This window comes from Pagrus pagrus, assembly GCF_965226575.1.
Source record: "Pagrus pagrus genome assembly, chromosome: 2".
Lineage (NCBI taxonomy): Eukaryota > Metazoa > Chordata > Actinopteri > Spariformes > Sparidae > Pagrus > Pagrus pagrus.
In genome coordinates, this window is record NC_140186.1 from 14,739,124 (window position 1) to 14,764,668 (window position 25,545).

General features: G+C 39.0%; 2 protein-coding genes across 2 annotated transcripts in view; one reads left to right on the forward strand and one right to left on the reverse strand.

Moving 5' to 3' along the window:
* Nucleotides 1-25,545, reverse strand: part of ctnna2 (catenin (cadherin-associated protein), alpha 2) — a 322,519-nt gene that overhangs the window by 107,378 nt on the left and 189,596 nt on the right. The gene's annotated exons all lie outside the window — the stretch shown is intronic.
* On the forward strand, nucleotides 10,374-14,543 carry lrrtm1 (leucine rich repeat transmembrane neuronal 1). The gene has a single exon (XM_084340193.1). The coding sequence runs from the start codon at nucleotides 11,671-11,673 to the stop codon at nucleotides 13,246-13,248; it is 1,578 nt and encodes a 525-aa protein (XP_084196319.1). The 5' UTR covers nucleotides 10,374-11,670; the 3' UTR covers nucleotides 13,249-14,543.

Below are 25,545 nucleotides of genomic sequence, written 5' to 3' on the forward strand. Positions count from 1 at the left end.
TTTTTTTTTTTTTGGCTTTCTTTCAAGAAAATGATTTTACCTGTGCAAATGTTTTATCTATAATTGGAGGTATGAGTGAGGACTAGATATTGTCAAGAAATCAGCACACTGAAGTATCATGTATCAAGTATCACACAAAGTTTAACACAAGCACACACACATACTTCAGTGTCAGGTTACAGTGTTTAATCATTAAGTGGATGTCAAGTCAACCTGAATGGGAAAAAAAAAAAAAAAAAAAACTGAACTACTGAATTCACCTCTGAGTCTTCTCCCAAAATCAGGCTTGTTGCTGCCTGTGCTGGATGTGACAAAGCAAAGCCTGGCATTAAAGGATAATGCCTGCATTATTTTACATTTCCCATTATTATCAACAGTTCCCCTTAAGAGACAAAAAAAAAAGAAGTTAATTTATCCTACAAAAAATTGCCTGTGTAGCCAGAGCCTGATATAGCATCTCCCTCTGTGCCACTGACTTCACTGTCATCCAAAACCCATTAAAAACACATGAACAAGCCATACTGTTATGCCGGGTGACATATTTCTTGAGATCAACACAAGTTTATTCTGAAACAACTCTCAGAGTAGCTCTTCGTCGAGCAGACGCCACGCTTAGGGCACACGGATCTGTGTTTACACGGCTTTGCCAGTTTGATGAGCTGGGAGGAATAACACCTTACTGGCACAGAAGAGTACACTACACCACGGGCTTTGAAAAAAAAAAAAAAATGTCTGAGGGGGTTTAACAAATGTGTTTGTGTGTCTGAAGAGAGAAGAAGGCATTCAGTAGTTTCTCATAATATTTGTAGAAGGATCTCATTTATAAATATTGTATACACACTTTCCATGCCTGAGTGGGGAAGCTGTGGTGACGTGAGAATATACACATCCTTTATGACAAATTGAGATGGAAAAGTAGTTAATTAAAATGAAATGGTGCTTTCCATCATATCTTCATGCCCAGTTTTGATTTCTAATTAGAAAAACTAAAACATTTATGAACAGGTTGTCTTTTACTTTACACTAAAGGCTAGTAGTGGATGCCATTTCCTATTAAACTTCCCTTGTAAGCTCAGATGTTGTCACAATTAGTGGCACCGCATTCAAGGCAATTCTAGGCAACCAGAATAAATGTTAAGATGTCAAACAAGAGCTTACCTCTAGACTTGTCAAAGTAGGAAAATCACTATTACTAATATCATTAATGGGGGTTCTATTTTATTCAAGTGTCCCAGTAGGTCATGAATGGGGGACAATGATCTAGCATGTGCAATAGCAGGACCCTGAAATCGTGGCAGCTAAATTGAATTCAGCCATCATTAATTTTATTATTTGTACCTGTGCTTTGTAACTGTGACATGTAGAATGTATTCCATGAAAAAGGCTTATGATATGACATAATGGCATCATAAATGGTGGCTGCCTTCGTGGTGCATGGGCATCATACATCATCTGGTGTCTCATTGTGCAAAATGTGACTACCATTTTGAATAATGGAAGAGTCCATGGAAGTGCATTATGTTTATTGTTCAATATTAGATCTCTCTCTCATTAACATAATAATGCAATCATTCCTAATCTGTAAATATTCTGAGATAATCAGATTTTCGATGTTTATTAATCGGTCACAATGCTGCTGGTGATCGGGATCTGGTGGGTTGCTTTTTAAATTGACAGGTTCAGCAATTTAAAATGCCTTTGTAGTGCTGACACTGTGATGATACTTTAATTTTCATTGCCGCATGACATCTACCAATTTATCAAAGCAAGGAGTAAATAAAAGCAAGCGAGTTGAAGTCATCAGGGGCCTCTTATATCAAATGTCAAAAATAATTACGCATCCTGTATGTTATAAGACATAGTTTAAATTAGTAAGCAATAGTTGCGATAGATCATTTATAAATAAATATGGGATTCTAATTCATTATGCGAGATATGACTTAGTTACCACTTACCATTTTCTTTTGTTTGGTTAATGAGCTGTTATGCAGTATTTTGTACTGTAAACTGCAGTGATATATATATATTTTTTTTGTTTGTGTTTTTAGGTCACTTTGAAGTGCGAGATGATAAATGTGCCGTTAAGTTCACTCCAAAGTCAAAAGACACATTCAGGATACCTGGGTCACCCCCAACAGCGTATGTAATAGATTTCAGCATCATCATGTTTTTCAGACATAGTGCCACTAATTATTACAATCAAGGTGAGACATCAGTAGAGAAGAAATAGAGCTCCAGTGTTTGCCACCACCTGTGGCACCGTCACTAAATGAGCAGCAGGGATATTCTTGACATCAACATTTGCACCAGACCAAACATAAACAGCATCAAATACAGATAAATATTACCTCTACTAAACATTTTCAGACGTCAGTCAAAATCTGAAGGACATGTTTTGTGCTATTTATGTTACTTGAAAATGTGTTGATGAGTAGCGTGCAAAATTACTGACCGAATCGAACTTGTAAAATGAACACTGAAATATATAATTAGTGCGGGTGCAATGTGATCAAATTGTATTTGTGTAACGCATTTTAAATAATTTAACTTCAAGGTACAAGATGTAGAACTTAATACTTGAATAAAGGAGAGACGAAAAAAGAGGGAGGGGGTCCAGTAGTACTCTTAGTTATAGTGTTCCTCTCCCTCTTTTTCTTGACCCATTTAATCTAGTGCCTCTTCTGTGTTTCTGATACATTTTTTTTCCATTTATTTGATCTCTTTAACTGTTGGTTTTTCAGATGTAAATAGATGGTGATTTAACATCCAGCCACTTTCAAGTGATATGTTTTAATGAGGCTATGGGCATTATTGTATACAGATATTTACCTCTATCGACTGCCCTCTACAGTAATTGAGTTCTATGGTCTGTACCTTGCATGGCAGTGTAGACATTAGGGGTAAAGGCACAAGTAATTTTCAGTCCAAATTTACATGTGTTTCAGCCTTTTGCATCAGAGACTCCTCTGTTCCCAGTATTCTGCTCTGCTTCATCCCAACATTAGAGAGGCCAGTGGACACATGAAGGATGTAGAGGCTTGTTTGGCTCTGGATGAGGCAATAGGCCAGAGTAGTCAGGGCTATCAAAAGTGGGGGCATGCTGCTCGAGCGAGCTTGGTTTTGAAAATAGGCTTGGTGGCTCCCAGTGGGATTTCTGCGTCATCTGACAGCAGAACAAAGTTCCTTTGGCAGACAGAGCCAAGTCACAGGCGCTGTTTAATGTAGCCTCTGAAGCCAAAAACATAAGAACCAGAACACAAATGCACCGAGTGAAAATGTTAAAAAAAATGTAATTGAATTAAATACCGTATACGGAAAACCCACACGCATCAACACGCTGAATCTGGGTGAAAAACTGGCTGTGGCATGTAGCGTTTAAATTCTACCAGCCGTGGTGGCAGGTGAATAATTCTGATCTCGTTTCTGTATAAAAGCATGTCCAACACCGAGAGTCTGACTGCTCTGTGTTGTGACATGGCAAAATCACTGTCTCCTTCGTGCTCACTCTCAACGGGGAACACCGCGCATTGGACATAGCTGGAAGCAATTTAGACCCATATTAATTCCGTCATTCACACACACACACACACACACACACACACACACACACACACACACACACACACACACACACACACACCCTTTTTCCTGTTGAGTCTCTTCCAATATAGAATCCCTAATACAAACCTTGATAGTTGCTAGCTCTTTTACTATATTTTTTTGCAAAAAATCAAATATAATTTGAATGATAATGAATTATTGAGTATTGTAACAAGGTGGATACTTTTTGAACTTCTTGTCAACCTATCTATCTATCTGTCTGTCTGTCTGTCTGTCTGTCTGTCTGTCTATCTATCTATCTATCTATCTATCTATCTATCTATCTATCTATCTATCTATCTATCCATCCATCCATCCATCCATCCATCGCATACACAGGTTACCCAAACTCAGTCCTCGCTGCAGTGCCATCATTTTTGATATAAAGTAAATTCGATATATCTTCTCCATGTCAATAACACTATAGGTATGTCTGTTTGGCATGTCCTTCAAAGAGCCAATAATGTTATTGTAACACAGGCAGGCTGAGGCAGTACCTTTGCTCTTTATCCTTACCATAGAATTTGACTGGTCGTCAGTGCCAAACATGGATGTTTGAGCATCTCATATGCATCGTGGGGATGCATTTGCATATGCCACAGAGAATAGTGCCACAAATTAGAAAGGAGAAGGAGAAGGACAACAAGTTCAAAGCATCAGAGGCCAACCGAGGAGTGACAACTGTGGTATGGAAAGGAGCATTTCTAAAAGCACCAGCAGTTAATCACTTATGTTTCAGTGGACATATGATCACTGAAACTGCGCAATAAAAAGGGTCCACCATACACAATTTTGATTAATACTTAGTATTATGGGGTGTAAAGGAGAGTTAGAATGCCTTTGTGGTTTAGAATATGTGGCAAACACTAATAAAATACAGAAAGCACAGGAAGTCATCTCATTGCATAAATAAAATGTGTTCTATACCAAGGCCAATCACCATTGAAATTGTACGTAATTGAGAAGGTTAAAGTCTCACCTCGAAATGGCATTGTATTTTACCCAACCAACACTGAAAGCTTCGCTGTTGCAACCAAGAGTAAAAACATAGCATCTTTGATGCATAAGATAAAGAGGTCTTGGATATGAATGATGGCATCAAATAAACAGGGTTAGGGTGTTGGGAAAACAGCACAGACATTTAGTTAAAGTTTTCAACACGTTGCTGTAGCCTTGTGTTCAATAAATAAAGTAAGAGCATGTTTTATCACAGCTGCCCAACTTACACAGTGTGGAGCATTTTTTTTTTTCGCTTGGAGAAAAACATAAAACCACAGGCAATTTAAAATCATGTGACTTCCAAAAGCCACCCCCAGATTTATTGACACATAGTTTAGTCCCTATCAACTATGATACACACTCTCTTTACTTTACCCATTTTGGCCTTTTTATGTGGAAGCCAAGTTTCCATGTTTGCATTATTTTGTAATGATGCAATCTCGACATCACAAGTTAATTATTTCGTTATATCATCAACCCATTGTCATAGGAAACCAAAATGTTGCTTCTTGTTACTTAAAATGTTTATCAGAGGTCTGCAGTGCCAGGTCATAATGCATAGATAGTGTCTTAAGTAGCAACTTATTAAAGCTGAAAATGTTAGATCCTCATGGTCGCATCAACATGGGCAAAATATCAGAGCTTTTTCCGGGCTTGCTCTATAGATCCTTTCTTTCTATACATCAACCCACATTTTCTCTCACCCTGAAAGCCTCAGTTCCCCTATCACATGCTCCAGTGAGCATTAAGATATTGTTTTTTAATGTTTCTTTACCCATCTTGGAAGATGGAGATATATTTTGTATAATTTGAGGAAAATCCAAGATCTAACGCAAACCCTCACTGGGTTACTGTCTTCACAATTTGATTTAGTTTAAATATATGAGATAAGATTGTGATGGTAATAAATAAAAAATGCCCACAGCTATCTCAATTTATCTTTGATTACATTTCTTCTGTTCCTTAGTTCATCCTCAGTTGCTGATTATATAATGGAATTATGTCATTTAAAGTACAAAAGAAGACAGAAAGTAAGCACTAGAACTACAACAAATAAGCTCTATGTTAACTCTTTGTCCACGTGTGGCCCTTTCAAACTGAGAGAAACGTCCATATACTGGAGGTTGCACTCAATTGCAGATGCAAAATCATCTCTTGCTGCTTCCTCACCACACCACTGACAGCTACTCCATGGTGTAAGTGTCTGCATAGACCCCCACCACAATCCTTTCCCAGCTGCCCATCAACATTATCTCTGCAGCGGGCCAATTAGTCATCATCTGCCTTGTTTTGTTGAGCTCACACAGTCAGACGTCCTCTGATTCAATAAATGATTTAAATAATGGGCCTGTAATCATAGATGCTGATAATTTTGAGTCTTATTTGATCCCTCAAATCAATTCAGTCTTCCAACAATACACCACCACCGCTAACCATTTTATCATAAAAAACTATGCAAGACTATCAGATACACTGTTCACTTAATAAACCAGGGAAATAAATGCCTCATAGTTTTTAAAGCCATTTAAATTGTTCATGTTTAGTTATACACAAAACAAAATATTTACACCAACATTGTCACATATTGAGATTTATAACAATGACTGCTCGTCTTCTGAATGGCAGTTAGATGTTGGGCAATGTGTTAAGGGGGCTGCGCAATGTCCTCTTTCCTAAAACAGGTAAAGCAGTGGTCAGATGGGAAGCCAGTGAGGGACTGTGTTTTGTTATTTCAATGTCACTGATTTGAGTCTCCTTCAAATGTAATAGTTACTTAAGTGTTAATGATTGCTCACTTAGTGCAAAATAGCCAGCAGTGCAGCACCACTGGTTGGGGGAAAAAAACGTAGGGGCATTCCGGATGATTGGCCACGGATCACTACCGGACGATATTTGTTCTAAATAGTTTGAGCAGTGGTCTCTATGACCTGTCGATCAGTAGAGCCTTTCAGATAAACAAAGGAGACAGCTTCACAATGCACTGCATAGCATACTGCAGGGCTTGAAACAGCATCCCATCATCCCCCAGTCAGATTAGGGTTAGGGTTAAGAAAATGTGCTTGGGACAGGCAAGACTGGTACTTAGCAAATGTCAAACTGAACAAACTACCACTGACTATGCAGATTATAATGTTTGTCTTCCCACGGTCAAAATTAATGTAATTGTTTATTTTCCCAGTTCAATGGTGTTTTTTATGGCACTAATAACAAACAGAGATGACAATAAAGTAAATAAACATCCTTTTGACCATCGATCACTATCAGCCGATACTGATTCCAGCTATCGTGATCAGCCTGAAAAATCCTGTTAAGAGCACTCTTAAAAAGAGCTATTTTCCACATCAAAAACAGACATCAACGCCTTATTTTTTTAAAAATCTTCATGCTTTACTTGTCAATAGACACAGATACTCAGAATGTAAGATATGAGATATTCTTAAATCAAAAGAGATGAGTGATTAGTCAGAAAATGATACTCTCGCAAATGCATCAAACAAAACCCCTGATAGCTGAAAATTATTATCAGCTCCTAAGCAGTTATAAAAGAACAGCTCATCCATCTAGTTTACAGAAACCACAACTACTTGCTGAAGGCAACACAGATCCTGGATAATTTAGGTGAAATCTTGATTTATTAGTGTGATATGAAAGATGTTAACTAACATTGAAAAAATACAGACTAAACTTGAATTTTGCAATTTGTATTAAAAGAAAACAAAGAAGGTTACTGAAGGTTATTCATTTAAAAAAAATCCATATCCTTATCAACCATAAACCGACCCTAACACACACTTTCACTCACACTTGTGCTGACCTTAACTCCGAAGCCGAGAGCCAAAGCTCTTAAAGTCTTAAAACTGATGGTCTGGATACTCTCATCTCCTGTTCGCTGTGTCAAGTCATTATAGTGCACCAAGTCATTAGCTGATGGTGTAGTCATCCATTACAGCTAAGAGGGAATATAGCAAAGGCAAGGCAGAGATGATTCCAACTTCAAAATGTCCAGATCATGTGAAGGACGACTTTTCTTCTTTTTCCTCTGTGCTCAATATATCTATGCTGCTGTCAAACGTTCACTGAGCTCTCTAATGATCATGATTGAATTTAAAAAGTGGATCAGAACTGAAGAGTTTTGTGTAAAGTGAGCTAACTGAATCAAAAGATCAGGACAGCATTTGTTCAGCGTTTTGACTGTCATCTAATGAAGTTATGCTGAATTTTAGAGGTTTGACATTGTTGTATTATTGTATCTTCCTCCACCAACTTTACGTTGTTAGATCTGAGTGATGCATGAGTTCTCCTGATAAAAATAAAAATGGAAATAAAGATCTCAAAGATCTCAAATGAAAATAGGGGCTAAAAACTAAACAAAACATACATTTGTAGAAATTAAGTGATTTTAAAATTGTGTTTCAATCAAAGAAACAACAGAGAAACAATTGACAATTCTTTACTTGTAACATGGATAGTAAGAACCTTTTACGAGTATTGTGGTGGTGGATGCAGTACTTAAGGTGAAGTCGTCGAGTGCCAGACAGGGTCAGAACAAAGTACAGGGCTGTTAGGTAATTGTGGTTCATTGGTGTAATTATTGTAATCAACTAGAGACCCAAACTCCCACCCTATTCTCAAGCTAAACTACGTATGGTCCACTAGATGCAGCCAGATAATGCATTGTCATTTATCTGTCTTTTTAGAAAGCCTAGAAATTGCTTAAGATTTGGTAACCATTACAGGATCTGCTTCATATAGACTGTAAGAGCACCACTACTAGTGTTACGCAGAGGCATACTCTACTTTTTTTGTTCCATTTTGTAGAACTACTGATTTTGAAATCGAAAAAATACAATTAAGAGTAGTATTCAGTATTGATAAGATGAATATTGAGAGATATTTGTTAAACAATGAAACCAAATAGCTTTGGACATTCATGGTAACATTTCTGATGTGCTGCATACAAAAGCCTATGGTGATATATTGGCAGGGGTGAACCCGTTCTGGATTACTTGCTTATGTAATCCAGAGAGATGAATGCACATGTATTCAATGATTCCACCATCAACAACAAAAATCTACACCAAATCTTAGCTTCTGATCCCTTCTCTCATTATCTCTCAGCATTTCTCTCGAAGCATAGATATGGCTTGCATAACAGACAAAAGCTTAAAAGTTGGTAGTGTCACAGTCAGAAAGGTCTGTAGAGTTGCTGCAGTAATGGGTTATACCACTGGATGGGGACACTTTGTGTTTGATAAGATGCATTTAAAACCATCTAATCCACTATCCTGTTCCCTGCAACACTGAAGCTAACTCTCCCGAATTTGCTCTTACTGTAATCTTATATTCATATATGACGGAAAAGTGGAGACTAGATAAGATGTGGTTGTACAAGTATAGTGAAATACAGTAGACATTGTGAAAAGCCCGGTCTCAATTAGGCACCTATTCCACAGCTAATACTAATGCCATTCTACCAGCTTCAAAACTAACAACAACAACAAAGCAATTGACCGCACCGAAAGCAGAACACATGAACAGGCACATTGACCTGATAAACATCTGCGGCAACATGACGCAAATCACCTGGGCTTTTGCCTTCACTTAGTTTAGACCTACAGTTTAAAGCATCTTTGAGTATCTCTGTTTTCAAAATGTATTATTATTATTAGGTCTAGTTAATAGGCAAAACAAGGTTTTTTGACGGCAGTAATTTAAATTAAAGATCTTACAAAATGTTAACTTTTACCTGTCAAGAAACAAAAACAGCCAGCTAACTCCAAAGAGAAGCAATTGGTATTGCTGTTTGTAATAAGGCTGTATTGAAATATTTATTTTTGTTTTCATTCTTTCTTAACTCCTTTTAAAAACAATGATAAAGAAAGCCATGATATCAAAGTTGTGGCATCTGTCAGTAAAAATGTAATGAAATCAGAAAGGGGAAAAGGTCAGATGGTTAGAAACTTGGCCGATATGAGGAATGTAAGGCCTTGTCACAGCTCATTGTCTTTGAAAATTAATGGGAGAAAGATGACAAGGCTAGGAGTGATTCCAGAGACGTACAAAGCAAGGCGTGAGCGGACCTTCGGAGAAGAATATTTATGTTATAGCTTTATGCTAATATTATGTGGCAAGCAATTACATCTGTATTCAGAATGGAGAGCCACGCCATAATTGACAATGACATAGAAGGCATGGATACAGGACAGTGTGATCAAATGAAGAATGTCATAGTCTTGACTCACTTTATTGTAACCTTTTTTGCTGGCAAGACTAAACATTGATTATGAAAAGACAGAGATTGATTAATTACACAAAGTCATATTTGAATTCATTAAGCAGACATGACGATGAGTACATTTAAATTGTATCGCCATTACTGAAATTAATTACTTCTGTGTGATGTGTGGATTAAGATTGTGATCTTGAGAGAGAATATAGTGAATTTTAATTGAATCGTTTCTTCTTTGTTGTTCTTCCATATGTGGACTCTATGTTTATATGCATAAAAAATGTCTCTCTGCTTTAGGGGTGGAACTAATATAGGCCATCCTTCTTGGATGGTGTCCCATTGGATAAATGTTATTTTGCAACTCTGAAATCAGAAAACTGCTTTCTCACAGCAACGTCAAAGGAGGCAGACATTATATGGCCCAATTTATTACAGTCAGGGAAGGAGGGAGAGAGAGAGGGAGATAGGGAGGGGGAAGAGAGAGAGAGGGGGTTTCATTAAAGCTCCTGGTTTAAGCCCAGCCCATTCTGAATATGTAAATGTCTCAGGCACAGAGAAAAACACAGCAAGAGAAAAGCGAGGAGGGAAGAGGGGAGAGAGAGCAAGAGGAGGGGAGCAGCATGAAAAAGTGAGTGAGCGATCAAGGGAAAGAGAGCAAGAGAGTGAGGGAAAGAGAGCGAGCACTCTGAATTGTGAGTGGCTTACGACACTCAGTGAACAGAAGGTGCTTCTGCATGCGCTGTCAGTGTACTGCTCTGCTGCAAGGGATTGCGCGCTCCTTTGCTTCCCACATTTACCGCCCCTGCCTGCCGACCAGCACCAGCCTTCAGCAGCCTCTTCCAGCTGGCTGAGAAAACACCCGGAGAGCAAGGGAGTGAACGAAAACTGCAAGCCACAGGGGATGCAAGCGGCTTCTTAACCGAGATGAGCCACTGAGATGACAAGGAATACTGTTACACAAGAAAACAGTGAACAGGGTTCACCTCTTTAAATCCTTCTTTTTTTTTTTTCTTGCATCCGTCACTGAAAGCATGATTACCCGCTTGAATGGATTTAAACCTTACAAGTCAGTGATTGCTTCCAGAGATGGACGATAATATGTGTTGACAGATCTGCCGAAACTTAAGCAGAAAGGGGAGGAGAAAAGAGCAGGACAGATATTTACAAAGCTTTTTTTCTTGGTCTTTTTTTCCCTTTCACTGGTTGTCTCTTCTCCCCTCTGATCATTGCAGCAGAGGACTGCGGAGGAGCAAAAGAGACAGAGCTCATGCATGCAGACAGGGGAACTTGCACTTCCTACCATCTCGCTGAAAGCTACTTGGATTCCTTCTCTTTCTGGCTCTTTCACTTGAGGAGAACTAAGACATTGTAAGCCTGCCAAGGATCTGGTGTCCACTGAAAAGAGAGAAGGGAGGGGGGGAGAATTTGTACCACAGTGGGGTCTTTTTTAGATTCGCACATAATTAGTGTTGAGGCACAAAGCGAGATGCTGAATGGAGATTGTCAGCTTTTGGATAGGGGTGAGTAGGAATCTTTTCAAATAAGATCGATCAATGAGGACGATTTTATTTTTTCATCCCCTCTACTCTCCACCCACTGCTTGATATCTAACATAAGCAAAGAGACTTGCCCTTTATCCTTTGAATTTTTCGACAAGGACTCGCTTGGTTGACGAAATAAAATAAATATAATCATTGTCTATAGATTAAATACAGAAACAGAATTAACCAGATTATGAAATTAATTAAATATGATGTGATAAATATGATGTGATCATAAGTGCAAAAATAATATCCAGAGTGGTTCAATGGACATTTTCTCAGTGGCATCCCTGGATATTTATGCTAATGGATTTCCTTCTAATTGGACTGTATTTAAAGTGGCCACTGAAGAAGCCCCCTGGGTTGATACTGTGTTTATTGGGCATTTTTCTAAGAACGGTTCCCTTGGTGGAGGGGGTTTGTCCAAGGCTGTGCCGCTGCGACAGCAAGCTGCTGTACTGCGAGGGGCTCAACCTCACAGATATTCCCCGCAATCTGAGCAGTGCCATGGGCCTGTCCATGAGAGAGAACAACTTGACCGAGCTGCGTGAAGGCCAACTGGCTGGTCTGTCACAGCTCACCTGGCTCTACCTAGATCACAACAACATTGACATTGTGGAGGAGGGTGCATTTGACAGGCTAAGACGGGTCAAGGAGTTGGACCTCAGCAGCAACCGGATTGAGAGTCTGCCAAATGGTACCTTTAGGCCCCTCCCAAACCTGCGTATCCTGGACCTCTCATACAACAGGCTGCAGGCACTAGAGCCTGACCTGTTCCACGGCCTTAGAAAGCTCACCAATTTGCATTTGCGCTACAATGCTCTAAAATTTGTGCCAGTGCGGATTTTTCAAGACTGCCGAAGCATGCAGTTTCTGGACTTGGGATACAACCAACTGCAGAGCCTGGCACGAAACTCCTTCGCAGGCCTCTTCAAGTTGACTGAGTTGCATCTTGAGCACAATGAACTAGTTAAAGTCAACCTAGCCCACTTCCCTCGCCTCATCTCTTTACGTACTCTGTACATGCACAACAATCGTGCCACTATTGTTGTTAATACACTGGAATGGACATGGCATTTTTTAGAGAAGATTGACCTGTCAGCCAATGAAATCGAGTACATTGAGCCACATGTTTTTGAGAGTGCACCCAACCTAAAGGTGCTAATGCTAGACTCCAATCGGTTGACATCTTTGGACCAGCACATCCTGGATTCTTGGTCATCTTTGGACAGCATTACCCTGGCAGGGAATGACTGGGAGTGCAGTCGCAACGTGTGTGCCTTGGCCTCTTGGCTGAGTGCCTTCCGAGGCCAGCGTGACAATTCCCTGCTGTGTTCAAGCCCCGACACCGCACAGGGCGAGGATGTCTTGGATGCTGTCTACGCTTTTCAGCTATGTGAGGATCCCCCAATGGATGTGACTACAGCAGGCCTGTATGCCTCTACAAGGGATCTGGCCCAGGGAGGCTCTGTTTTCCTGGGCCCATTTACTCCCAACCCTTACGAGGGTGAGGGTAGTGAGGTGGTCACCAGTTCTTTCACCGTCACAGTGGGCCATGAAGACCTGGAGAGCACCATGCAGATCCACAAGGTGGTGACTGGCACCATGGCACTCATCTTTTCCTTTCTCATCATTGTGCTCATGCTGTATGTGGCATGGAAGTGCTTTCCAGCCGGAATAAGACAGCTGAGGCAGTGCTTTAGCAGTCAGCGCCGTAAGCAGAAGCAAAAGCAAAGCATGCAGCAGATGGCTGCGATTTCTACACCGGAGTACTATGTTGACTATAAACCTAACCACATTGAGGGAGCTCTGGTAATCATCAATGAATATGGCTCATGCACTTGCCAACAGCAACCTTCTCGGGAATGTGAGGTGTGACCCTGCTTTGTGAGTACGTCTTTACCTGTGATTATCTGGATATACAGTAAATCCCTTTTTTCGGATACACTTGGGTGGGCAATATTGCGGGACATAAGGAATAAAGGGATCTTTTGGACACTTTTTACGCAGCATCTCACTGTGACGTGGAAGGAGTGTGCTTTATGTGGCTGACTATTTCGCGGTGGATTTACTGCTACTGCTATCTACTGCTGATTTGAGGCCACAGGGCATAATGGGCCCCTGACTCATGGACCTGTTGATGTTCTACAGAAACACAGAGAGGAATACATTGTGGGCACAGAGGCTTTTCTCTCATGTGTGGATATTTGAGCTTTAATGTGTCTTTCTACTTCAGGACATTTAATTATTGTTTAAAAACAAACTGAGGACACACAACAGAAGAAAAAAGAAAAAAAAAACAAACCATTTGTATTATGGTAAACACAATATTTGACTGGCATTTAAAATATTGAAAAAAAAAAACATGTTTAAGTTCGATTACAATGTAAAAATTAAAGTCTGTGTAAAATATGTTAAAAGAAGAAGTGCAAGTGTGGAGAAAAAATGATACAAGATAATCTATTTCTTTTGTAAACTACGAAAAAATGTTTAAATAAATGAATTGCTATTCACAGTAAACTCATTTGTACGTGAGAAGCTGTCAGAAAGGATGAATGACAATAGACAGTCTTTTGCGCTTGTGGACTGGAGAGCCATGTCTCTGCAGTGTATCGAACCAAAAAATAAAATGAAATACAAAAAATTAAAAGGGGCAGAGGGATATCTGCATCTCATCTTTAATGTAAAATCCATGGTCTGAATTTTAGATCTCTTCTCTGTTTTATCTCTCATATTCGTTGTTTTATCATTCACTGTGTTGGCTCGCTATCAGTGTAGTTTCTTTCCCCCTTCCCATTGCCTTTCTGACAATAGATTCAAGCAATCTATTATATTCTAATCGGTTAGCATATTTTCATATTATTATGTCACTATTTGTGTACCATCCAAGTAAAGAAAGCAGAGTGTCAAAGATCTAAAGCTATGCCTTTCATTGCCTCTCACTGTTTGGCTTTCACGGAGGAGCAATGTCTCCTTTCACTGAATCAAGCACACTAAATACAACAGTCATTGAAAACATTGCTTACTTAAATCCAAATACAATGTCAGATTTTACCAGAATCATTAAAGAAATATTCCAGCAGCTTAAAGGAAGATTTGCACATACAATATTCTTCACTGTGTTTTCATGTGATGTAAAATGTTTGTTGAATACAAGGCCATTTTGAGGTGTATATATATCCTTCTTCCTCTGGTGTTCATTGTGTAAATTAGTCCACTGACAGATGTTGTGTTTCCACGGTCCTTTGACATGAACAGTATGTTTTGTGAGGGGGGGAGGACGGGCAGTGAGAGGAAGATGGAGGATCACAACGACTGCAGAAAGAGGGAACAGACTGCTCTCTAGTGTGCATATTCTCATACTGTGGCTGCGTTTTACCTATTGTGCACCATATTCTGCAAACTTCTACAGCAGGGGCAACATCACTATACTGAATTTGCAGCAGCTTTTCTGAAAAAAATTGAGTGCATCAATTTGCATCATTTTTGTGTTCTTTTGCTATAAATTAAGATAATGTTTACAACTTGTAAGTCAGCAGGAATAAAAATGTTTTATGAACTCACTGACAATCATTATATAATAAGTTCCAATACGAGTAAAACATTATCTTCCAATTCATCAACGATATTGTAAGTGCTCTCGTGTTCAAGTGAAAAGTACGCAACAAAAGGTCAGAAAACAGGTAAGACTTGGTTCTTGAAGGGTTACAGATGGTCTGAAGAGTTTTACATTGGTGGAGCCTGTTCTGGAGTGATATAGGTCCCAGGAGTGAGCCCTGCCTGAGAAGAAGTACAGAGGTCCCCCAGGGAATAATGTGTCCAAAGAAAATTGTTTTACTAGGGTTGAGGATTCATTTTATTTGACCAGGGCTCATTATCAGTGGATCTGAATTTAAATATTTTAGATGATACTGGTAGTGATGGTTAAAATGGTCAAATATTTGTACAATATTTTGTGGAAACATTGCAGGAATTAGACAAAATGTTAAACTCTTGAAAAGGATTGATTGAAATTGTGTTTACTCCTATAATCACTAGATTATCATATCCTAGAGGGACTAACAAAGTGACGATATACATATCAAATCACCTTATTTTCCTCCCACAGCTGATTGGATTTCTCTCAGGTAAAATCCCATTACAAACTAATCATCTTTAGTAATATGAAGGGTATGCTGGGAATTCAGTGTTTTGCACTTGAGTTCACTAAATTGAAACTATGTCCTTATTTCTTTCTTTGATAAATGCAAGTGGTAGTAGGCATGAATTCCATGTTCCTCTATAAACACATTGGATAAGTATAATTTCCAACAATATGATAAGAAGGTAAAATTTCATCAATCAGTTTTTAAAACTATAATGTGTGTCTTTGTTTCTGCTCAAATTTGTGTTCAGGGAGTTTGTCTTACACGTATCCACACCAAATGAATCATTTTGTGTTCATCTACAACTGACCTCAGTGGTCCGTGATAGTAAAGGGACCCTGTATCAGTCATTAACATCGACGTCTGAGTAAAGGGCACATATAGGATCAGAAATAAAGGCACTTGAGAGCAATATACAACATGCCCTCATATTTTTTGGCTATTGACAGAGATATTAGTGTAGTGCTTGAGTAACAAAACATTCAACTTTGTGCCAAATTTTCAAGAGATACATTTTGGGGAGTGATAATGCCCTCATCGCTTGAAGTTGCCATGTAGGATTTATGATCCATTTCTTGTTTATGGGACCAAGGTCGTCCCACTTTAAGACTCAACATACAGCAGCTGTTAATCACAACCTGCCATGTCATGTGAATTCAAATGACTACAGTACATGGCAGGCCTTCATGATAGGGACACAGATTTATTTCATTCTTTCATCTTCACATTCTGTGTAGACTTTTCACTGCCTTTGAGTCCTTCACAGCCCCTTAAACATGAAACTGCTGGGTAAATTTGAGGTTGTGAAGCTTCATTTGTATAAATATTGGATGATGCCTGGCATAGAGGCCAGCGCTGGCACCTCTATTGATTTCATTTCACTCTTTTCTTGAACAAGCAAGCGGGGCAAAAGGTGATGGAGAATGGTTCTGAATATTTTAAAAGCTTTGGGTACTGAGGGTTAACATTAAACTTCTTTAGACTCATCTCTATCCCTACTCACCTTTACCTTACTCTCTCTCTCTTTCTTTGTCCGTAAAACACCATAAATTGAGAAAAACATCAATTCATCTAACTGACAATAGATCAAAATCTCTGTTTGACCTAAGCCTGGGGTGATAATTCCCTGAGGAGAGATATGTGCTCTCAGACAGCATCCATTATAAATGCCTTGATTGATGATGCTCAGTAAAAATCAATACAGATGAGTGGTAACCAAAAATGATCATAGTGATAACAAATGTAGTCATCTCTCCTTCACATTTTCAGGCGTGAACTGATGAGGATGGTATGGGACATTTACATGCGAAAAGATCATTGATTTGAAAGATGATTAGTGGTTGTCATTCTGCCTATCATTGTTCAGGCAGAAAGTGTGAGGTTCTGCTCCTTTTAAGGGCAGTTGGGCATGAGAGCATGACATTGGTTCTGTACTCTACAGAGTCACAGCTGTTTGCAAGCCAGAGGATATACAAGGGTTGTATGTATACCACACATGCTATTAGGTCTGAAGCTATTGTCTTGAAGGTTCTGTGTGCACAACTGGGCAAGTGCAGTATGTGTGCACATGCAGTTACGTTTGTGTACATGTGTGGTTATAAATAGGCACAACAGACCTGGAAATCCTATGATGTCAAGGACTATTTTCTTATGAATGCAATGTGGAGACGAGAAGTCACAAAAGAAAGATGGATGTGAAAGGAGAGTTACTGACACAAAGAGTAAAGGTCACAGCGATGAAATGAGAAAATGAGAAAATTCAGAGGGGGTGTGGTGTGAAAAAAGGTGGGGCATTCTGTACATGAGGCTGGGTCATCGCTTAAGGTCAACAGCTACAAAGGAGAGGCCCTGCAGGCTCAAATTGTACAGAAAGTTGCTAGCTGAGATCACAATAAACTCAATTTAGCTTCACCTTGAATCAGCAAACACTCACAACTAGCCTTGTCAGAGTCTTGAACCTTGTTCACACAAAAACAAACAAAACAACAATGAAGTAAATGGCAAAATGTTTTTTTTCTATAACACACACACAGCAGTGGAATGCAGTATACAAAAATGGTCTCCGCATGTTTCTGCCAGTGGACCTGCACCTGCACCACTGCACAAGCACTGCAGCTTGTGCAGTGGTGTATGTGTGTGTCAGAGACAAAACATCATTCTGCAGATCTTTAGGAAATAGCTTGCATCACAACCTGCAGCAAGGGGGGGGGGGGGGGGGGGGGGGGGGGGGGGGGGCTTTGAGATGCAAACAAATCCTTAAAAAATAAATTAACCTGGCTTCCTGTGAGGAGTATCGATCGGGCAAGATTCTGCCATCTCACTGGGACCAGGACGGTGCTGCATAATAAACGCTTAACACCCCCTCATAACTGGATGGAGAGCTAAATCATGGGTGGCAGCATGTACTGCAGTAGGCTGTAAGGAGCTGGCGATGACTAATGACAATGAGTGGGTGGCTTTGCAATGCTTCTTTTATAACAGGTGGGTTTATCAGGATCAATATTGTAATCATCATCAACATTATCTTTGAATCCAAAACAACTGACACAGCATTTTCTCTCTTGCTGTAAATTCCCTTCTCTTCCTGCTTCCAAATATTGCTGCTGTTGTTGTTATAAACGTGATATTACTACACTGAATTCTATATACTCACATATTATACAGACACATCTCCATTTAAATAATAGCTTTGAATGAGAACGGCTTTTAGTTTTCGTCCAAACCCCAACCTTGTCAAAAATACGACTTTACTAAAACAGACAGAGGTCCAGTAGGTCACTTAAATTACATTCATTACTCAGGCTAAATCTCCAGGCAGCTTATAGCTCTCTACGCCCACTGCTTCATTTACATGCACCACACTCAAGCAACCCTGAATTAATAATAATGACTGAGGTGTCATTATTCTTACCTACTGTACATATGGTATTGTAGGTAGAGCAGTGGTGCCTGCTGAGAAAGGTGAAACTAGTTAGAGAATGGGGGCACGGTTTGCAACTGAATATTCATTACAGTGAGTCAGAGGGTATGAGAGGATCAGACTACTATAGATTATTTATTATTTTTTATTATTAGTGTGTATTTTGTTGTTAACTTTCCTGCTATATTGCTACATTGGATTAGCCCATGATAATGTTTTGTCTTGCACTTAACATAAAGCAACAGGGTCATTCAGTGAGATAATACATTGCAACAGCTGGGCCTGCATCTGGGGCTCCATGTAACCGGTATAAGAGCAGATGTGGGTCAGCGCCTACTATTCAGAGTATTATAGTGACGGAACTACAAAGCTTTATCCATGACTAGACTCTGGATTTTCCATTGAGTTATTGTTATTCATACCTTCACGGATTGACCCCGGGACAATTGATGGGATATCAAACAAAATCCAAGATAATTTAGGCTAAAATTTCTACACCACAAATCTTGCGGGTCATGCATTTTCTGATATGTGTTTTTAGGCCAGTTCTTTTTCTCATGTGTTAATAGTCCTTCAAATGGTCATATTATATGAGATGCCTAAAGATGTGTGTCTAATGCATACTCCAGTAGCCACACAAGGAAAAGGAGATCGATACAATGCATGGCTGAGGTTTCTGTGACTGAATGAAACAGTAAGTACTGTAAATACTTGAATGTTAGGGTAACCCATTACCTCTCCAACAGCATTATCTTACAAATGGTTAAACTAGACGTATAATTTTTTGTAATAGTGTAATGGGACAACCTGGTGTCACGCCAAAGTGTGCCAGTGTCAAAGTGCATATCCTCATTCCACTGTCAAGTTAGCACAACACATCCTCATACCTATACAACTGCATAGGCCGATTGTCACTGCTAAAACAACATACAGTATATCACCGTTCCGAAAACAACTTGTCTGTTGCAGAGAACTAGTAACCAGTTACCAGTATCGGACCTTCTGTGTACTCTTGCAGTACAACTACTTGGTTAAATTTCGGAAAACATTGTGGTTTGGGTTAAAATAACAAAGTAACTTGTCACTTTACGAACTTACCTAGGTTCTGTACGAAACTGCAATTATGTAGGTGACGTAACTTCACTGTATTAGCAAGTTAAAATAACTCACTGTTAACTTTTTGACTCAAACTGGACACAAACAGCGTTATCCTCAGTGAAAGTCATTTGCTTGTTGACCCAACCATCCGTCCCCAACCTTCTCTCTATGTGGACTTTTTCTCTCTTCATACAACTCCCCGACTTCCTTCTTTATTGCTGTAATAATGACCATGGCCACTAGAGGTCCCCGTGTAGAAATAAACGTCAATATGAGTCACAATAAGCTGCCGTTAGAGTTGAGCCATATCATAATTTTACCAAAACCAAAACTACTCCATATTAAGATCAAGTTTCGTGACACAAGTTAACTACATTACGTATGTACATGGCATTACATATGTGACAGAACTTAGGTACGTTATGCAAGTTAACTTATGTCAAAACTTAAAACGAGTCAACATTGACTTTTGGTTTCACACAGGACACAAACCCCAGGCACAAGCCTCCTGGGTGAAAGTCTTCTGCATGACCCATACATCCACCCTAACCCCTCCCAATGTGTGTACTTTTCACATCTATACAAGGCAAAACATTACACTAACAAGGTATCCACTACTGGATGAGCATGTCAGTTACATGCTTTGGCATGAGACTGTGCTGAATGGGAAACACCATCATGGTGTTTGCATCAGGACAAAACTGTGTCAGGATAGAGAAATACGTATCGAATTATATATACACTATAAATCTAAATAAACTTGTAACTACAGATAATTCCATATTACTATCAATACAAATAATGAATGTTCTACTTTACACCAAGGTGGCTGTAATCAAAGATGTTGAAGTATAAACATAACAAAACATATTTGTATAACATTGTGCAGCCACACAGCCCACCTCAAAATATCAGCCACTTTACCATTCAGGGACATCCTGGCCTTTTCAGCAACTGTAAATTAAGCTGCCATGAAAGAACATTTAGATTCACTGTGTTATATGTGGGCACCAACAGCTCGACTCAAACAAATCAGCAAAAAGAAAAGAAATAAAAAATGCATACTGTGAAGTGATTTCAAAACAATGCCTGTTTTCTTCCTAAATTGAAGACTGTGTTCTCTTTTGCCGAGCAGACTGACGTCAGCTGAACTTATCCACCATTTATGCTAAATGAGTCATCAGGACAACTGCATCATACTTCATTATTCATAGTCAGATCATCTCAAATAAAACTGAATCCCAAACAGCACTTTGATTAAGCATTTCAAAGGTACGGCACAGAAAGACTGTCAGAGCCTCTTTTTGAATAAAAAGTTAACACAGGTTAAGGGAAGTAAAAATGGACAGCATTTATCATTTCCCATTTATCTGATCAGTGTCAGGGTGAATAAATGCTATTCTACCCGCTCTCCTTGCTCCCTCTCTCTTCCCTATCTGTGAGGGCAGATTGGCATCTCTCCAGCAGCCAATGCGATTGGCTGCATAAATGGAATTGCCCCATTCTCCAAGTGTCAACTGAGCAAAGGGAATGCGTTCACTGTTTACTAAACCATTGGGCTAAAATACATCCCTGGTGCAGCAAGTACTTAAGATGCAATTTTGGTAGACTTTCACACTGTGACAGTTTATGTGCAGAAGCTAATCCAGCCTAAAGCCTTCAAAATTAGCACAAAAGATGACTTACCTGTCATATTGGAAGAAGAAGACAAATCGACCCACAAAGAATGCAAGAAGAGAAACAGAGAGAAAAGAAAAGGCTTGTTAATATATTTACTTTTTTGCTTTCGATTATTTCTTACATCAAAACAGCTCTGGTAAAACATGCTTCTAAAACAAGTTCAACTGTAACATTAATTCAATCAGAGATCACAGACACACAAACAGTTTAAGAATGCAACAGATTGCTGTGAGATTAGGCGGCCGATTGCAGAGTACAGTAGCGTGTTTGCCTTGCATAGACTGGAGAGCATGCGGTACGATAGTTAAACCAACAGTGCTTTTAATGTCGAACTTGCAACAGACGTCAACAGCGAAAAAGAGGATGAGCAGAAAGACGACCTTGTATTGGGAGACTGTGTTGAGCTGTGACGGCCAACTGTGACACTGTCATCCCGTTCTGCCGACCATGCTGCACAACACTACAGGTCTATATAAGTTTATAACACCCTCATGCTTCTGTACACTCTAACGGTGTGTAAGGATGTTAGGGTTTGATCACATCATTGCTGTTACGGCTTCACACAAATTGAAAAAGAAAAGTGCCATTGGTTGACTGACTGGTTAGCACTGCTGCCTGCCACTGGACACATGCTAGATTGTGAACTCTTAGAGGACTATTTTTTTTTTTTTGTTTAATGATTTGAAGTTTCTCAAAATTCTGAAGATATTCAAAAAGACCGCGTGCCTCAATGTGTTCAGGCGCAACAATCATTCAGGTTTAGTTATTTGTAATTTAGTTTTTCTATTTAATGCACCTTTATACTTCTAGCTACAACTCAGACAGAAATATTGTCGAACACAACACGAATACAACACAATACGAAACACAATAAACACAATACGAAAAAATACAAGTGCATTAAATGCAATTACTGATTAAGATTAAAGCAATGGTTTCCAAGTTTTATGGCGTACAAAAAAGCAATTAAGTAAATTGTAAGTACTAAGTAGAAAGTGAGTACTAAGTAGAATGTTCAATGAAGAACTTTTACTAGGAACAGAGTACTTTTTTATTAATACATTGGTACTTTTAAGCTCTATTTCTTCCCCCACGTACTGTGACAACACTTTCACTTAAGCCCTACCAGTATGCAATATTTGGGGCCGATGCCGATACGAGGGAGTAAAAAATTCTTATATACTGTAGGTTATCGGGCATTATACACACATTCGTTGCAGTGATCTCTCAAATGTGGTTACGAAACACTTGTGAAAAAGATATGTAATGGAGACAGGATATTTTACAGTTTAACAATGAACTTTATTGTCCAAAATGACATCAGTGCACTGAAACAGTAAGTTTCACTAGGAATTTTATAATTTTAAATTACTCCAAACATCTTTGTCTGTATTGTCGATGAAAGTTCTCAGTCATCCAGGTCATGGTTAATCTAGGTGCTGTATCGTAGGCAACTGGACTTGTTTCAGTTTATTGAAGACGTTTCACCTCTCATCCAAGAGGCTTCTTCAGTTGTACATAACTGGAGAGGAGTTGGCAGGCTTTTAAACTCAGTGTGGGAGTATTCTTACAGAGTCGTTAAGGACACGTGTGAGCTCTGAGTTTGTCTGTATCATGTATGTAAAAACAAACATTTTTATATTGGCTCATATCGGACAATATATACGCTGATAAAGATATATCTGATTGGCCAATGTCGCTGATATTATCGGCCAACCAATATATCGGCCGGGCTCTAACTTTCACAATCAAATGGTTCAAGCTCAACACTGCTAATACCACCAGTACTACCAAAATGAATAGTAATAAGACTAATGAAAATACTGACTCGACAATGTGAAATGGAGAAGCAATGTTGCTGATGTGAGTGAAATCAACCTGCTTGAATTTCTCCAAGATGCTGTTGCAGCACAGTTGATGACAAACATTGTGTTATTTCATCCTTGAGACCCACTGTTTATACTGATCTGAAATGTACCTGGTTACAGTGAAATAAAAGAAATTAGTACAGTAGTGCCTGAGCGCCTGAACAGTCATGAGATATTCTAGGAAACTGCCCACAACCTCAATCATCTGCAAATGTGTAAACTGCAATGTGATACAGTACATCATATGTCAGCTTGCCAACATGAGATGACATTGGTTTCCAGGGATGCTATTTTTTTATAACAACAAACTGCTCCCTCTAGAGTTAAAAAGTGCTTAATAAATGTTTCACAGTCCATTTGTTTATTTAACAGATCCTTTTATGACAGACTATAAATATGCTGTAATGCATTCTCTTCTAAATCCTCCCCCTAGACACATATAGGAAATGATGGAGGGATATATGCTAAACTCATTATTTCTTGGTTTAACTTCACATTTGTCGGTTCTTGCCTTCATCTGTTTAAATATCACAATGAAATAGATATAAGAAATAAATAAATAAAAAAAGAAGAAGAAGCTGATTGTCCTTTCTCTTTTTGCTGGTAAAAGTATTTGGGGAGTCAATCAACATTAAATTTATCTTATAAATGCAGATCTGTCTTGGCATTGCTGCCATACTGAATTGACTGAATTAAGTGAATTTTATAGTAGATGTATGGTGAATGTCAACTTTGCAATGTAAGGCTGCATTTCAGTCAATATGCCATTAGTTTCGCTCTTGGCTGATTTGTACAGTAAGTTTCCCATGCAAAATGCAGGCCCTCCAGACTATGTTGGAAAATGAATCATTAAACTTTTCAAAATGAACCTAATACCCTTTTGGACAAAATACCTTTACAATGAGATCACTGAAGCTAATGTTTTCCAACAGCGATATTGTTTTTAGTTACTGCATTACAAATTCCATTTGGATCCAGTTCCTCAGCAAGTGCATTAATTACAAATGAGAATAATTCACATTGTATTTTGTAAGGGAAAAATAGGTGTGATTCAAAAAGACATGTGCCTCTGGTGTTTGTCTTCAATGCTGTTCATTTACTGTGCAAACTTAAAGGTTGCCTGATAGAGCCCAGATGGCCAGCTGAACAGTGGGAGTGCAGGGAAAAGAAATAGGTGCTAAGGATCCCGACAAACACATGCAGTACACGTACAGAACATCAACCAAAGACGCCTCCCGCCACAGTGACAGGATTTAATGACATTTGAAAAGAACAATCCATAGAGAGATGACGAGAAAACCACGTTTAAGGAAATGAAAAGAGATCAAAATCGCACATATTGCAGCTTTGAACATTACTGTACGTGAAAACAATAATGACAAGCATGCAGGTCTGTGGTTATTGCGTGCAACTGCTGCAGTAGAGGTTATGGAACTTTTTCAATTTTCAAGGCAGGAAAGTAGAGGGTGATATAACTGCTGAGTGCTCAGTGAAAAAGAAAACAGTGGTGGATGGTAAAGTCTTTACGTTGAGAGGAAAAGGCAATGGTCAGAAAAATATTGCAGCAACAAAAAAGGAACACGGATGTGCTCAACCACCCATGCTAACTGTACATAAAAAAAGAAAAAGCAGTAAAGTGATATCAGCTATCTTAGATAGCAAGTGCAAAATAAAACATGTTATTTGCTAATGCGTTGATTAGTTTGACAATAATATCAATAACTTTGCTATAGCAGTGTGCCATTGACATTTTGGAATCAGTCCAGAGGAAATACTCTTTATGTATTACATTCAGTGACTTATCATTCGACTAAAGCTTGTTGTTTGCATGTGTAAGACCTTATTTTGAAAAGGTTAGACTTTGCACTAGATTAGCAAGGGTAGACTTAAAACCCCATTCCCTGCGAGTGTGACAAATAAAGAGGTTTAGGATGTCTTTACACAGATCTGCCTCATGTGTCTTAACAATTCTGACCACCATAATCCATTAAGTGTCAACTTCAGCAGCATTAATTCAATCATTCTCATAATCAAAATGGTTGCTCTGAGCCCCTGCTGTGGGGCTTAGTGATGCTGTGCTGCGAATGAAAAGGCACATTAAAATGGGCTAGAGCATGCAATCCCCCAAAAAGGCATTTGCTGCGCTCTGCATGCACCAAGGACATGCAACAGTAAGGTCAGGATCACACATCGGCAGAATACTGAATAAGTCAGCCTCCTGGGCTGGGATTCCTGGATCCAGCTCATCCCTCCCTGTCCAATGGTAAAATGTCTGATTGCTCTAGATACGCCGTCCCTGAAGGCTTGCTGCGAACTTTCAACAAGCTGCACAAAGTCTGAGGTACTAGCAAACGTGGAAGGTATACACACTCACAAAATAAATAAAAAACTAAGTTGTCTACAACAATTCACAACATACATTTACACAACAATTTTAAAGTGAATTTCCTCAGTTTACAAATGT

Excerpts from the sequence above, each read along its gene's own strand:
- lrrtm1 (XM_084340193.1), top strand. The coding sequence starts at position 11,671 with ATGCTAATGGATTTCCTTCTAATTGGACTGTATTTAAAGTGGCCACTG.